The 14,742-nt window shown below is 45.7% G+C and overlaps 1 protein-coding gene across 3 annotated transcripts in view; it reads left to right on the forward strand.

The window, feature by feature from the left end:
- Nucleotides 1-208: 208 nt before the first annotated feature.
- The window catches only part of LOC115167795 (disco-interacting protein 2 homolog B-A), an 83,658-nt gene continuing 69,124 nt past the window's right edge, over nt 209-14,742 (forward strand). For all 3 annotated transcript variants that reach the window (XM_029722405.1, XM_029722406.1, XM_029722407.1), the window contains exon 1: nt 209-454. In XM_029722405.1, coding sequence (XP_029578265.1) covers nt 370-454 — 85 coding nt within the window. In that variant the 5' untranslated portion in view covers nt 209-369. The remainder of the gene's footprint in view (nt 455-14,742) is intronic.

A 14,742-nucleotide genomic window follows, 5' to 3' on the forward strand; every position in this document is an offset into this window, starting at 1 on the left:
TTAAACTGTACATTTACAATTCTACTTTAATGCTCATTTAGGACTCACTAGCTACTGAATGATATCAAATCAGCATATAGTCATCCATTGTACACGGTTGTACTATCTCTAGAGCACCACAAGGAGGAGCACAAGCTGTATGACTCGATCGATATACCCTGTTTTGGGTGCAGCCTGGCCGCTAGTATGTGAGAGATCACGTGACTGCTCATTGCCATTGGTGAGCTCTCCCCATTATGGCGGAGAATGGATTGTCTCTTCTATTCAAATTCAGGTTTTGTGTCTTGAAGCTGGTATTTTAACCCAGAATAGATTTCGTTTTACTTAAAGCACACTTCGTTTTACTTAAACCACACTTCGTTTCAAGTCATGGCGGACCGTGGCGTGGATTTCTCTGGTATACCGAAAGAGCTTCGAGACCATTTGGCAGAGTTGGAATTGGAGCTATCGGAAGGTAAGGAGGGTGACGAGGGGATGAGGCTAGCAAGCTAGAAGAGTGAATTCAAATTCACCCCATGTAGTTAACGTTAGATAGATAGCCGCCACTGGTGTCTATCCAATTAGCGCTATGTATTATGTATCTCTTTGAGTAGACAAGGCAAATTGCAACATTTGAACGTATTGTAGCCATACACAATCGTATTCTGCCAATGTCTGGCCAGCTAGCAACCCTTTTCTGCTAGCATTGCATTGACAGACAGCAGAAAGAGAATGGCTCAACCCCTGTGGCCATGGGCTCTCTAGTCTGTGACTCAACGTAGACAAGTACGAGACAATCCAGGTTCAATCATTTCATAGCTGTTTTATATGTACAGCCTTTGATTCATCTGTAATTATGTAGATAAATACTAATATACTATATCGTTTGTGGTTTAATGTCAAAGCCAAACTTGTCAGAATCATCTGGCTATGACAGCTTGGTTTTAGCCAAAGCCTTTGTCTTTAGCAATCATGAATCTTCTTGACCATCAATTCAGGGTTGGCGTCAAGAACCAGTATTTTCCCAGTATTAACCAGAGACTGGCGGTAGCAGTCAGTGGATTTAGTAGTGTAATGTTGGGTTTTCAGCTGGTTAATTCTGCATTGCACAACCTGCGACTCAATGTGTGGGTTTATGACGGGAAGAATTGGAGATAACTAACCACAACAGCCATTGAAATGAAACATCAGTACTGATACTCATCACATATCATAAATGCACCTGTAGCCAGTCTAGGCCATATTATGTTGGTATGACAGGATGTGACATCATACGGTCCTCTGCATGGCTTGACCAGGTAGGTTAACCTTTGGACACCAATGACATTTAGGCTTCATCGTTTGCTGAGGCACACTCAATATTAGCTTGAGCTGTGTGTTTTTTGGGGTGGGGATGTGTGTGTGTGTGTGTGTGTACACATGTGGCACATGCCCATCTCCCTCCCTCCTCTCTCAAACAGCTGCAACCCGGGGTATGACAGAATGGTGTTAAACGTTTAATTAAACGGAATCGGCACTGTGCTAATCGACCGGTTGATTGGAGAAGGGCCTGATTTACGGTGGTGTGCCGCACGAGTTATGCAACTTCTGATGGTCACACCCATATTGATCAGGCCACACCTCACCGCACGCACCAAACGGGAGGAAGAATGGCTCGCGCCGTTTTAGGGTAATGTGTCATTCGGTACAAACTGCCACGCAACCTAGGAAACGTTGAACCGAACTGAATGCAGCCCTGGTCTCCTCCTCCCTGACACCAGGGCAACGTTCAGAAGTCAGATGTTGTGGAACGTTACCAATAGAAATGTCATGAATGTAGTTGGCATGATTCCTTTTTCTACATGTCAGACAAACAAGTTTGTCCTACGTAACATTCTATCTGCACGTCACACGTTGTGCCCTTACATATAGATATAAGCCATTGAGTAGTACAACAGATATGAACATCTGTCAGGTAGAGGGTTGGAAGCGTGTCAGCTCTAGCCTATCTGCAACGTTCAATCTGACCGTTACACTTCTTCACTGAAAACATCCCTGGGCTGAATGCATTCAGCTGGAGAAGCTTGCTCGCTCCATCACCTAACCAACTGATTTCTGGATTGGGATTGATCATTAGAAAGATAGCCCTTCAGATTGTGTAATAAAGGAGTGATAACATGGTAATAAAGTGGAAAGTAGAGACTAGAGGTCATTAACATGTTTCACATCAATCATTCCATCCAGACTCTTTTTAGATGCAGCCCCTTGAACGACCGTTGTAGCCCAGATTCCTTAGGCTAGCCTGTGTGACACACACCACCCCTGTGACAGTAGCTAATCTACTCTGGAGTGTGATTCAAGGGACAAGCGTCTAAAAAAGAGTGACATGCACAACCATATTTTGTCCCCTGCTCATTACAAACGACACCACAGAACCGAGTCGCAGCGGAAATGCCTGTTGTTGGGTTGCTTAGATGAGAACAGAGGCAAGCCAAGTGGCCTCTTAAATAACAATCCAGTTCTGTGTGTGTGTGTGTGTGTGTGTGTGTGTGTGTGTGTGTGTGTGTGTGTGTGTGGAGCAAAGCCCCCAGTGACCAGTGAGGACACAATGCGCCTCATTCAGCTGGTCACGGCCATGGTGGCATTTAGTAGGCCATTCAACTAAACTCTTTAGCGGTGTCCCAATTGACACCCTAGTCCCTTTTATAGTGCACTACTTTTGACCAGGGTAGTGCGCTGTATAGGGAATAGGGTGCCTTTTGGGACGCAGCTCTGCGTGCTGCGGTAGAAATGAGCTGCTCTCATACAAAGGGAGGGGAGGGGTCGGACAGAGTTGGTTCGGATGATGTAGTGTACTGTGTGGGTTCAAAGCCCCCCCTGTGTTGTTGTGTTAGCGTTCAGCCAGGGGTGACTCGACGTGACTCACCCGTCCTAGGTAACTAACTGCTGGTTCTTCTCATTGGTAGCTGAGAAATGTCCGTCCGTCCTTTAAAGTTTACAGAAGCATTTGGCTATTTTCTGCTTTGAGGTATTTGCTTTCGTCAGCAAGGGTTCACCGAGTTTGCTTATGAAAGATACAGATTATTCGGGGTGTTTTTGATATTTGAATTAGTTTTTTGTCGGTTGCTGCTTTCATATTGTTCGATAGGAAACCGTATTTTTTTTTTTTTACATTTCCTCTCGAGTGTTTTCTGGAACATAATGTGGCATGAGTGCCTGTGTGTGGGTGTGTGCATCGGCGTGTATACAGTATGATGAGGTCCTGCCCTACGTACTTACTGACTTTGCCTGCTGCTGTGGCCAGTGTGTGATTGGGGGTCCAGATTATTGCCAGTTGCTTCCTATCTAGGCCAGCCAGCCATTTGTGCCCTATCTGAGTCATTTATCCAGTGGGTCAGGCAGCACAGCAGAGGAACGGCATCTAAAAAGGCCCAGTCTGAGAAATAAGGGCATCTGCAGCAGCGCTGTGCTACGCTGTTATCCAGCCGTTAGTAGGCAGCCAGCAGACCTATAGGTTCAAGTAAGTCGGCCTATTTGTTTTTCTTTCAAAAGCTTTGAGCTGTGCTCGACTTGAGCTCGCCCTGGCGCAAGGTAACCAACAGAATAGTCCCAAAAGTGCAACGCAAACCTCGCCCAAAGCTTAAATTATTTGAAAGAATTTGAATCCTATTTGAACCCCAGTGATATCTGATGCTATCATCCACCAACTGCATCAATTAGTGACAGCACTGTAGATAGGAGATGATGGAGAGCAAGAATAAGGCAGATCCTTCAAGGTCCAATGCAGCCATTTTTATCTCAATGTCAAATAATTTGTGGGTAACAATTGTTTTCAATTAAAGTGGTCAAAAAGAAACAAAAATAGCTTCTTAGCAAAGAGCAATTTCTCAAGCAAGGATTTTGATGAACTGTCTGGGAGTGTTCTGAGTGGGGAGGGAAAAACCGAACTAGCTGTTATTGGCAGAGAGGTTTGGATCTCATACTTATTGGTCTAAAAAGGGAAATTCCACAGTAACGGAATTGTGCTGAGACTCAGAATGTTCCCTTAAAATGTATGCCAAACAAAAACCATCGATTTCAAAGTTTAACAAACCATACAACTCTATGCAGAAGGACTACTTTTAGTAATTTGCTGGTTGTGGTTGTGTCCACTTTTTCCAATAACTCTGTGCTCTGAATTGATATTCAAAGATGTCTGCAGAGACAATGGGGTGTCATCTATGACATGGCACCTTGACCTTGAAAATGTATTTTGGTTATTGAACTACAGTAAGTGAAGTGGATTTATATTGTGGGTCCCTGATCTGTACTACACAGAAATGCATAATTATGGAAATGAATGTCATTCTCTTCATGGTGATGTATCCTAAATAGGTACACAAAATATGCGATATCCACCTTGCATATTTGGATATGCTTCACACTGGTTATTATTTGAATGAGCTCTGCTCCCAAACACGACCAAATTAGGTTTGTCCTGACCGGACTAAATCTGAACCAATCATAGACGTCTATGTTTCACAAGTTTGGACAGTAGAGTATAGTACAATACAGTACATTATAGTGTACTCCACTAGTGTGCTCTACGGTGTACTTTTCTGTACTGTACTATACTCTACTGTGCTGTCCAAACTTGTCAACCCAACTGTTGTGTGTGACTACTATGATTTCCCATTGCAGCCAATTGATTTGATAATGGAATTTCCAGTTTTAATCACTTAATAACTCGTGAATAAAACTGATTTCAGTAAAAAAAAAAAACACTGCCTTAGACCGCTGCTCCACTTGGGAACCCCACTCGGGAGTGTTTAACATTATTTTTTAATGACTACCCTCACGTATACAATTATCTGTAAGGTCCTTCAGTCGAGCAGTGAATTTCAAACACAGATTTGACCACAAAGACCAGGGAGGTTTTCCAATGCCTCGCAAAGAAGGGTACCTATTGGTAGAAGGGTATGAATAAAAAAGCAGACATTGAATATCCCTTTCAGCATGGTGAAGTTATTCATTACATTTTGGATGGTGTATCAATACTCCCATTCACTACAAAGATACAGGCGTCCTTCCTAACTCAGTTGCCTGAGAGGAAGGAAACAGCTCAGGGATTTCACCATGAGGCAAATGGTGACTTTAAAACAATTACAGAGTTGAATGGCTGTGATAGGAGAAAACTGATTGACCAACGACAGAATGAAAAGAAGGAAGCCTGCACAGAATACAAATATTCAAAAACATGCATCCTGTTTGCAACAAGGTACTAAAGTAATACTGCAAAAATGTGGCAAAGCAATTACCTTTTTGTCCTGAATAAAAAGTGTTATGTTTGGGGAAAATACAACACATTAATGAGTATCACTCTCCATATTATCAAGCATAGTGGTGGCTGCATCATGTTATGGGTATGCTTGTCATCATTAAGGACTGGGGAGTGTTTCAGAATTAAATAATAAACGGAATGGAGCTAAGCACAGGCAAAATCCTAGAGGAAAACCTGGTTGTCTACTTTCCACCAGACACTGGGAGTTAAATTAAACTTTCAGGAGGACAATAACCTAAAACACAAGGCCAAATCTACACTGGAGTTGCTTACGAAGAAGACAGTGGAATGTTCCTGAGTGGCCGAGTTAGTTGTGACTTAAATTTGCTTAAATCTATGGCAAGCCCTGAAAATGGTTGTCTAGCAATGATCAACAACCAATTTTACAGGACTTGAAGAATTTTAAGAACAATAATGCACAAGTGTTGCACAATCCAGGTGTGGAAAGCTCTTAGAGTACTTCCGGTTTGGAGCGAGCAGTCGCACTACGCTTCACTCCACAGGTAATATTACACTTCACTACATTACAACGGTTTGATTTGTTTGATCCGAGCAATTCTTTTATTTTCTTAGCTAGCTACATAGCCTTCTTTGTATCAAAGATAATCGTGTAGCTTAGAGTAATTATCGAAGTTAGCTATCTTCGTCCTCCTAACGTAGTCATCACTGCTAGCTAGCTAGTCAACACTGCTAGCTAGCCAACCAGCCAACTTCCACCGACTAGCTGCACTATCTATTACATTACAACGGAACGACTTGACTAGTGTAGTGTTAGTGAGCCAGCTACTTAGTTGTCTTTGCATCTAAGATAATTGTGTAGTTTAGAGTAATTATTAGTAAGTAGCCAGCCGCGACGCCAGACGTAGTCAACACACCTAGTCATCATTAATCCACTGCTAGCTAGCTAGCCAACAGCTAGCCAACCGTTACCGACTAGCAGCGCTGTAGATACCAATACTTTACAACGGAACGATTTGACTAGTGCAGTGTTGGCTAGCTAGCTACATAGTTGTCTTTGTCATAGCTTGATAATTGTGTAGTTTAGTAATTACCGAGGTTAGCTAGCCAGCTACTGCCGTCCCCCGCGACGCCATTTTTCCTAACCCAGCCAACTAGTAACACTGTAGAAACTAAAATACATTACAAAGGAACGTCTTGACTAGTGTTATGTTAGCTAGCTACAAAGTTGCTTTGGTATCATGACAAGGTGTAGTACTGAAACTATCGAGGTCACCTAGCCAGCTACACCTAGCCAGCTACACGGTCAAACAAAGTCAACAACGCAGCCACTGCTAGCTAGCCTACTCCACCAGCCAGCAGTACTGTATCATTTCCGTCATTTTAGTCAATAGATTTTCTGCAACGTAAGCTTAACTTTCTGAACATTCGAGACGTGTAGTCCACTTGTCATTCCAATCTCCTTTGCATTAGCGTAGCCTCTTCTGTAGCTTGTCAACTATGTGTCTGTCTATCCCGGTTCTCTCCACTCTGCACAGGCCATACAAACGCTTCACACCGCGTGGCCGCTGCCACTCTAACCTGGTGGTCCCAGCGCGCACGACCCACGTGGAGTTCCAGGTCTCTGGCAGCCTCTGGAACTGCCGGTCTGCGGCCAACAAGGCTGAGTTCATCTCAGCCTATGCTACCCTCCAGTCCCTAGACTTCCTGGCGCTGACGGAAACATGGATCACCACAGATAACACTGCTACTCCTACTGCTCTCTCCTCGTCTGGCCACGTGTTCTCACATACCCCTAGAGCATCGAGCCAGCGGGGTGGTGGCACTGGAATCCTCATCTCTCCCAAGTGGACATTCTCTCTTTCTCCCCTGACCCATCTGTCTATCTCCTCATTTGAATTCCATGCTGTCACAGTTACCAGCCCTTTCAAGCTTAACATCCTCATCATTTATCGCCCTCCAGGTTCCCTTGGAGAGTTCATCAATGAGCTTGACGCCTTGATAAGTTCCTTCCCTGAGGATGGCTCACCTCTCACAGTTCTGGGTGACTTTAACCTCCCCACGTCTACCTTCGACTCATTCCTCTCTGCCTCCTTCTTTCCACTCCTCTCCTCTTTTGACCTCACCCTCTCACCTTCCCCCCCTACTCACAAGGCAGGCAATACGCTTGACCTCATCTTTACTAGATGCTGTTCTTCCGCTAATCTCATTGCAACTCCTCTCCAAGTCTCCGACCACTACCTTGTATCCTTTTCCCTCTCGCTCTCATCAAAAACTTCTCACTCTGCCCCTACTCGGATGGTATTGCGCCGTCCCAACCTTCGCTCTCTCTCTCCTGCTACTCTCTCCTCTTCCATCCTATCATCTCTTCCCTCTGCTCAAACCTTCTCCAACCTATCTCCTGATTTTGCCTCCTCAACCCTCCTCTCCTCCCTCTCTGTATCCTTTGATTTTCTCTGTCCCCTATCCTCCAGGCCGGCTCGGCCCTCCCCTCCTGCTCCGTGGCTCGACGACTCACTGCGAGCTCACAGAACAGGGCTCCGGGCAGCCGAGCGGAAATGGAGGAAAACTCGCCTCCCTGCGGACCTCGCATCCTTTCACTCCCTCCTCTCTACATTTTCCTCTTCTGTCTCTGCTGCTAAAGCCACTTTCTACCACTCTAAATTCCAAGCATCTGCCTCTAACCCTAGGAAGCTTTTTGCTACCTTCTCCTCCCTCCTGAATCCTCCTCCCCCTCCCCCCCCCCTCCTCCCTCACTGCGGATGACTTCGTCAACCATTTTGAAAAGAAGGTTGACGACATCCGATCCTCGTTTGCTAAGTCAAGCGACACCGCTGGTCCTGCTCACACTGCCCTACCCTGTGCTTTGACCTCTTTCTCCCCCCTCTCTCCAGATGAAATCTCGCGTCTTGTGACGGCCGGCCGCCCAACAACCTGCCCACTTGACCCTATCCCCTCCTCTCTTCTCCAGACCATTTCCGGAGACCTTCTCCCCTACCTCACCTCGCTCATCAACTCATCCTTGACCGCTGGCTACGTCCCTTCCGTCTTCAAGAGAGCGAGAGTTGCACCCCTTCTGAAAAAACCTACACTCGATCCCTCCGATGTCAACAACTACAGACCAGTATCCCTTCTTTCTTTTCTCTCCAAAACTCTTGAACGTGCCGTCCTTGGCCAGCTCTCCTGCTATCTCTCTCAGAACGACCTTCTTGATCCTAATCAGTCAGGTTTCAAGACTGGGCATTCAACTGAGACTGCCCTTCTCTGTGTCACGGAGGCTCTCCGCACTGCTAAAGCTAACTCTCTCTCCTCTGCTCTCATCCTTCTAGACCTATCTGCTGCCTTTGATACTGTGAACCATCAGATCCTCCTCTCCACCCTCTCCGAGCTGGGCATCTCCGGCGCGGCCCACGCTTGGATTGCATCCTACCTGACAGGTCGCTCCTACCAGGTGGCGTGGCGAGAAGCTGTCTCCGCACCACGTGCTCTCACCACTGGTGTCCCCCAGGGCTCTGTTCTAGGCCCTCTCCTATTCTCGCTATACACCAAGTCACTTGGCTCTGTCATATCCTCACACGGTCTCTCCTATCATTGCTATGCAGACGACACACAATTAATCTTCTCCTTTCCCCCTTCTGACAACCAGGTGGCGAATCGCATCTCTGCATGTCTGGCAGACATATCAGTGTGGATGACGGATCACCACCTCAAGCTGAACCTCGGCAAGACGGAGCTGCTCTTCCTCCCGGGGAAGGACTGCCCGTTCCATGATCTCGCCATCACGGTTGACAACTCCCTTGTGTCCTCCTCCCAGAGTGCTAAGAACCTTGGCGTGATCCTGGACAACACCCTGTCGTTCTCCACTAACATCAAGGCGGTGACCCGATCCTGTAGGTTCATGCTCTACAACATTCGCAGAGTACGACCCTGCCTCACACAGGAAGCGGCGCAGGTCCTAATCCAGGCACTTGTCATCTCCCGTCTGGATTACTGCAACTCGCTGTTGGCTGGGCTCCCTGCCTGTGCCATCAAACCCCTACAACTCATCCAGAACGCCGCAGCCCGTCTGGTGTTCAACCTTCCCAAGTTCTCTCACGTCACCCCGCTCCTCCGCACACTCCACTGGCTTCCAGTTGAAGCTCGCATCCGCTACAAGACCATGGTGCTTGCCTACGGAGCTGTGAGGGGAACGGCACCTCCGTACCTTCAGGCTCTGATCAGGCCCTACACCCAAACAAGGGCACTGCGTTCATCCACCTCTGGCCTGCTCGCCTCCCTACCTCTGAGGAAGCACAGTTCCCGCTCAGCCCAGTCAAAACTGTTCGCCGCTCTGGCACCCCAATGGTGGAACAATCTCCCTCACGATGCCAGGACAGCGGAGTCAATCACCACCTTCCGGAGACACCTGAAATCCCACCTCTTTAAGGAATACCTGGGATAGGATAAAGTAATCCTTCTAACCCCCCCCCCCCCCCCCCCCCCCCCCCGTTAAAGGATTTAGATGCACTATTGTAAAGTGTTTGTTCTACTGGATATTATAGGTGAATGCACCAATGTGTAAGTCGCTCTGGATAAGAGCGTCTGCTAAATGACTTAAATGTAAATGTAAATGTAGAGACTTGCCGAGAAAGACTCACAGCTGTAATTGCTGCCAAAGGTGATTCTAACATGTATTGACTCAGGGGGTTGAATCCTTATATTATTATTTATTTATTTAACCTTTTATTTATCTAGTCAAGTCAGTTAATAACAAATTCTTATTTAGAATGACGGCCACACCTGGACGACGCTGGGCCAATTGTGCGCCGCCCTATGGGACTCCCAATCACGGCCGGTTGTGATACAGCCTGGATTCGAACCAGGGTGTCTGTAGTGACGCCTCTAGCACTGATCTAATCAAGATATATATTTATTTTTATTTGTTACAATTTTTTCGTCCACTCTGAGATTACAGAGTATTTTGTGTAGACAATTAAATCAATTTGAATCCCACTTTGTAACACAACAAAATGTGGAAAAGGTGAAGGAGTGTGAATACTTCCTGAAGGCACTGTATGTTAAAGATATGTGGGTTTTGGGATAATGGTATTTTTAGGCACAATGCAATGTTTCTTACAGAAGGCCTAGAAAATTCTTCCAAACAAAATATGTGTTGCTTTTAATTGGGAGGGGTCTTGTATTTCTAATACCCTTTTCTGGCCTTTTTCTGGTAGGTGTTTTCTAACTCGCCTTTTCCATCTGTTTGACCAGAAATCATTTTCACCACTTCACAGTATTATTCCAACCTCATAGTGTGGAAATATATATAAAACACATGAAAATCCCATTCGTTGTTGCCTCATTCGCACCAGGGGAACATGGTAGTGGTGAAAATGAGGTGCAACTCCATATATGTGCCTCTGTTTATGCCAGGGGAACTGAGCAGCAGTTAACGACTTCGGTGAACCCCCCCCCCCAAATATTATTGCGTTTTAGTGTGTTGCACTTGCATCTGAGTCACATGATATTGAACCAAAGACACAGATGGTTCCTGCCCTTTTGAGATTTTCTCTGCTGTTTACAGAACAACCGGTGCTGTGAGATTAGGATACCAGGACCTGCTTAGACAAAGCAATTGTAGCAGTAGAGCAAAGGATAGCAATATACGGGAGAATGAATGACTACAGTGTTGCCGTTATGAGTACACGATGCATGGAATGCAAATGCGTAAATGTATGAAAGCGTGCATTTCTTCTTTTAAATGTATGTAGTTCTGTCCTTGTGCTGTGCTTGTCTGTTAACGTCACGTTTTACGTGGACCCCAGGAAGAGTAGCTGCTCTTTTCCTAAGAAATACTAAGTTGCCTGAACTGAACTGTGGACGACGTGGATGGGATTGCGCCTACAGTAAAGTAGCATGCTGTTCTATGTGCATGCCTGCCAGGGCCTTCGAGGGATTCAGTTGAGAGAGACGACAAGCTTGTGACTGACAGACACTTCCTTCCGCTTGTTTTAGAACAGCCGATGAGCCTTTGTGTTGTGTTGCGTGTATGGTGGAGAAGGGAGGGTTTGAGTCTGGCCAGGGATGGGAACATGGGGCTTTTAAAGCTGAGCCACGCGAGCACGTCTAGCTTGAATCTCAGCCAATCATCCCTCTCCTCTGTCTAGGGGCTTTAGACTCCGCTGACCATGATACACTGAGCCTTGACTCTTGTACCAGATGTTTGTTTGGAAAGCACTTGCTGTCAGTCTACTTTTACAGTAGAGCTTTTTTTGGACCAAGCACTTGTTGTGAGTACATAGGCTATACAGTATTCAGGCTGCATCTGTGACTTCTGTTTTGAGCCAAGTCTAATGGAGAAGAGAGAGCAGGGCAGCATCTCCTTAACTCATTATTTGTTAGGCTAGGCTATATAACAATTTAGTCCAAACAGCTTGTGGGCTGTGAATAGTTAATGATGTCTCCCATCCCATGGTTCTCCTTTAGGATGGACCAAGGGCTGTGTTCCCTTCACTCCTTCAGGGCTGAATGAATAATTCACATGCTCTCATTAAACACCAGGAGACAAGGCTGTCACCACTCGGCCTCTGTCCCAGGAGGTAGGTGTGTGTAGGTGTGTGTGTGTCATCCTACTCCACAGTTAAGAGTTGAGGCGTATGTGGCAACGACCCGGGTCGTGTTCAGTTGGCATGAAAGGAGAGAGGGTAAGAAGAGGGAGGGTACAGGGTTGAGTACTACCTGAATGAATCCCATAAGAAATGATTTTTTTTTTACGACCCTATAGAACAGTGTTCGCATCCTAATATCGTTACTAACTTGTATTATAAGTCACCATTTTAGCCTAATGGCGAACGCGCATGAAGATTAGCTGAATTCCAGTATGTCGTCGTCGTTTTAGCACCATCCGCTGAGTTTTTTTAAAACGACGCCGCGCAATATGGTTCAGTGTTCCAATAAACCAGCAAAAATATACTTGGTTTTGTAATTGCCGGCGTCTTCAAGCTAAAATTGGGATCGTGTATACTCTGCTAATTACCATACAAAGAGTAACGAGAGCAATGTACAATACAGGCGAACATAGGAATTTGTGGTAAGTGCATGGGGGCCGTCATCTTTATGCACCTTCGCTATTGTACACTGGCTTGTTGGGTTTTGAGTTGAGGGTGAACATGTACAGGATATTAGGCCTGCTCCAGATGCTGCCTCAGATATGAGATATTGTCTGATAAAGCATGACTTTTGACATGTCTACAGACATGGTCAGGGCTCTAAAGTGTGACCAATTTGGTCGCATATGCAACTAAATCATTTGCTGTGCAACCAGGAGTTTTATTTTGGGAGCACTGCGACTATGAACAAAAATTCTCCCAGATAATACTTGTATTGTAACGACCCTGGGTTTATAAGCGCGGAAGTCGACTCTGCCGTTCGAGCATGCTTTTGCGACACAGTCGATAGCGCGCCGGAACCTCGGGCCAGAAGGTCGAGGGTTCGAGACCCGCTCCCTGCCTGTTTCATTACAGTATTCATGATACGTTTTCGCGCTGTACCGTTGTTTCCGAGTGCCCTAAAGAAACAAGTGGTTGCACCACTACTACAGCAACAACGGCTTGCCTTCTAGCCCAACCAAGGCAAAAGTTCTGACCCATATTACCGGGACCACATTTTACATTCATAAACCATGTTGTGGGCAGTTCTGAAAGTTTTCGCATCTCAAAGTCGTTAACCATTTGTTTACACTGTTCAGTTATGTTCCCTCATTGGCTGGCTAGCTAGCTAACAACCTGCTAACTCGACCAGTAATATGCAAACATTTGGGGGCACATGAAGAAAGTAAAAGGAAGATCAATGATCATCATAAATCTAACGTTTTATTTTTAAAGAGACGGTGTACAATCTGCAATGAAATGCATCTCAATAGGAATATAGTGCTTTTACACAATGTCGAAACCTGATGTTCCAAAAATGACTTTGTAAGTTCAATGACAGGTATTTTGTGTCAACATTTTAGCTTTTATAATAAACTTGTGTGTTTACAGTGTTCCATATTTGTTTATAGGGCACAACATGTGCTTTGAAAGTAGCTCGAATTCATTCAGGTCCAACATAGGCTGTATCTCAATCAATTTAATACCTCTTATTTTCTGGTGCTCCTAAATTTCATGTGGCGCTCCTAACTTTTTAAAGGTAGGAGTACCAGTGCTACCAATGAAAAATGATCATTTAGAGCCCTGGACATGGTGTGTGTGTATATATATTCCCACTGTTAAACCATGCATGAAGTTAGCATTAGGGGCATTACTCAATGCAATTAGGATCAGCGTCCCCCCCTTCAGGGGCGACGCTGTCAGTCACAGCATAGCAGAGCGAGAGAACCTGTTCAGTGCTCCAGTCACCGTAGGGCTGTTTACGTGTTACTGTGAGTGGGATGCACCTCTTTCACATTAAAGCTATGATTCATAGAGCAATGACGGCTGGTTATAGGGGGCCTTGAGAAGTTGGGTGATTCACTCTCAAGTTCATTTCTCAAGGACAGACACACCTAACATAAATCGGATGTGACGACTAACAAGGACAATTCATTTTTTCTTCTTCTCTGGTGCCCATATTTTTCAGCGCTGGTCATTTGGACAAATCACGATTTCGCAGGTGATCGCATCTTTCAGAAGCGGAGGCAACATTTGGCCCATCAGAGAGAGCGGGTTGGAGCTACCGTCCTGCTTCAGCTCCTCGTTCTAGTATCTTTTCCAACACGTCTGCCCACAGAACCTAATCGAGCATCCGATGCAATTCCGAAAGATTTTAGTTCTGGGTTTCCAAGATTACTCTCAAGTCACAACAACAAGCCAAGGCACTTGTAGTTCATGTCACCGGACAGACCTGAAATCGAGGATACGTGGTGGTGTTGTGCTGCTGAAGCACCGCTGTTGCACAGAGCTGCTTTACTAAACTGCCTGGGAGTCAGTCAGCCAGCCTTTGTCAGAGGCCCACCGGATTCTCATAGACATGTGCTAACACCTACCACCACATGCCAGTCACTCACTCACACCCAGTCGTTACAAGTTACAACTCTATCATCACACTGAAGCAGCAGACAAGATGGGCGTTGGTACTAAAATACAACTGTCACTTTCTCTGATTTACAGATAGGAGGATCGGTGTGACAATGTCTCCATAGACATAGACATAGAGCAGTATTCCTCACGCTTGGTCCTTGAGCGCTACAGGGTGTGCAGGGTTTTATTCCAGCCCAGTATTTAGCCTACACGACGGACTTACATTGAACTGATCAAGACTAGGATCAGTTGAATCAGGTGTTTTTAGTGCTAGGCTAGAATAAAAGCCTGCACACCATGTGACTCTCAAGGGCCTAGATACAGGAACACTGCTCTTCAGCCTTGGTGTCTTTGCCTGGGTCGTGTTCATTATGACACACTGTAACGAAACGTGCAACGGACCCTGAAAACCAGTGCTTCTTATTGGACAACTCCAGTTATTCCCTCCCTGATCCAGTCCGCTTTCTTCCA

The sequence above is a fragment of the Salmo trutta genome, chromosome 30 (genome assembly GCF_901001165.1).
Source record: "Salmo trutta chromosome 30, fSalTru1.1, whole genome shotgun sequence".
Classification (NCBI taxonomy): Eukaryota; Metazoa; Chordata; class Actinopteri; order Salmoniformes; family Salmonidae; genus Salmo; species Salmo trutta.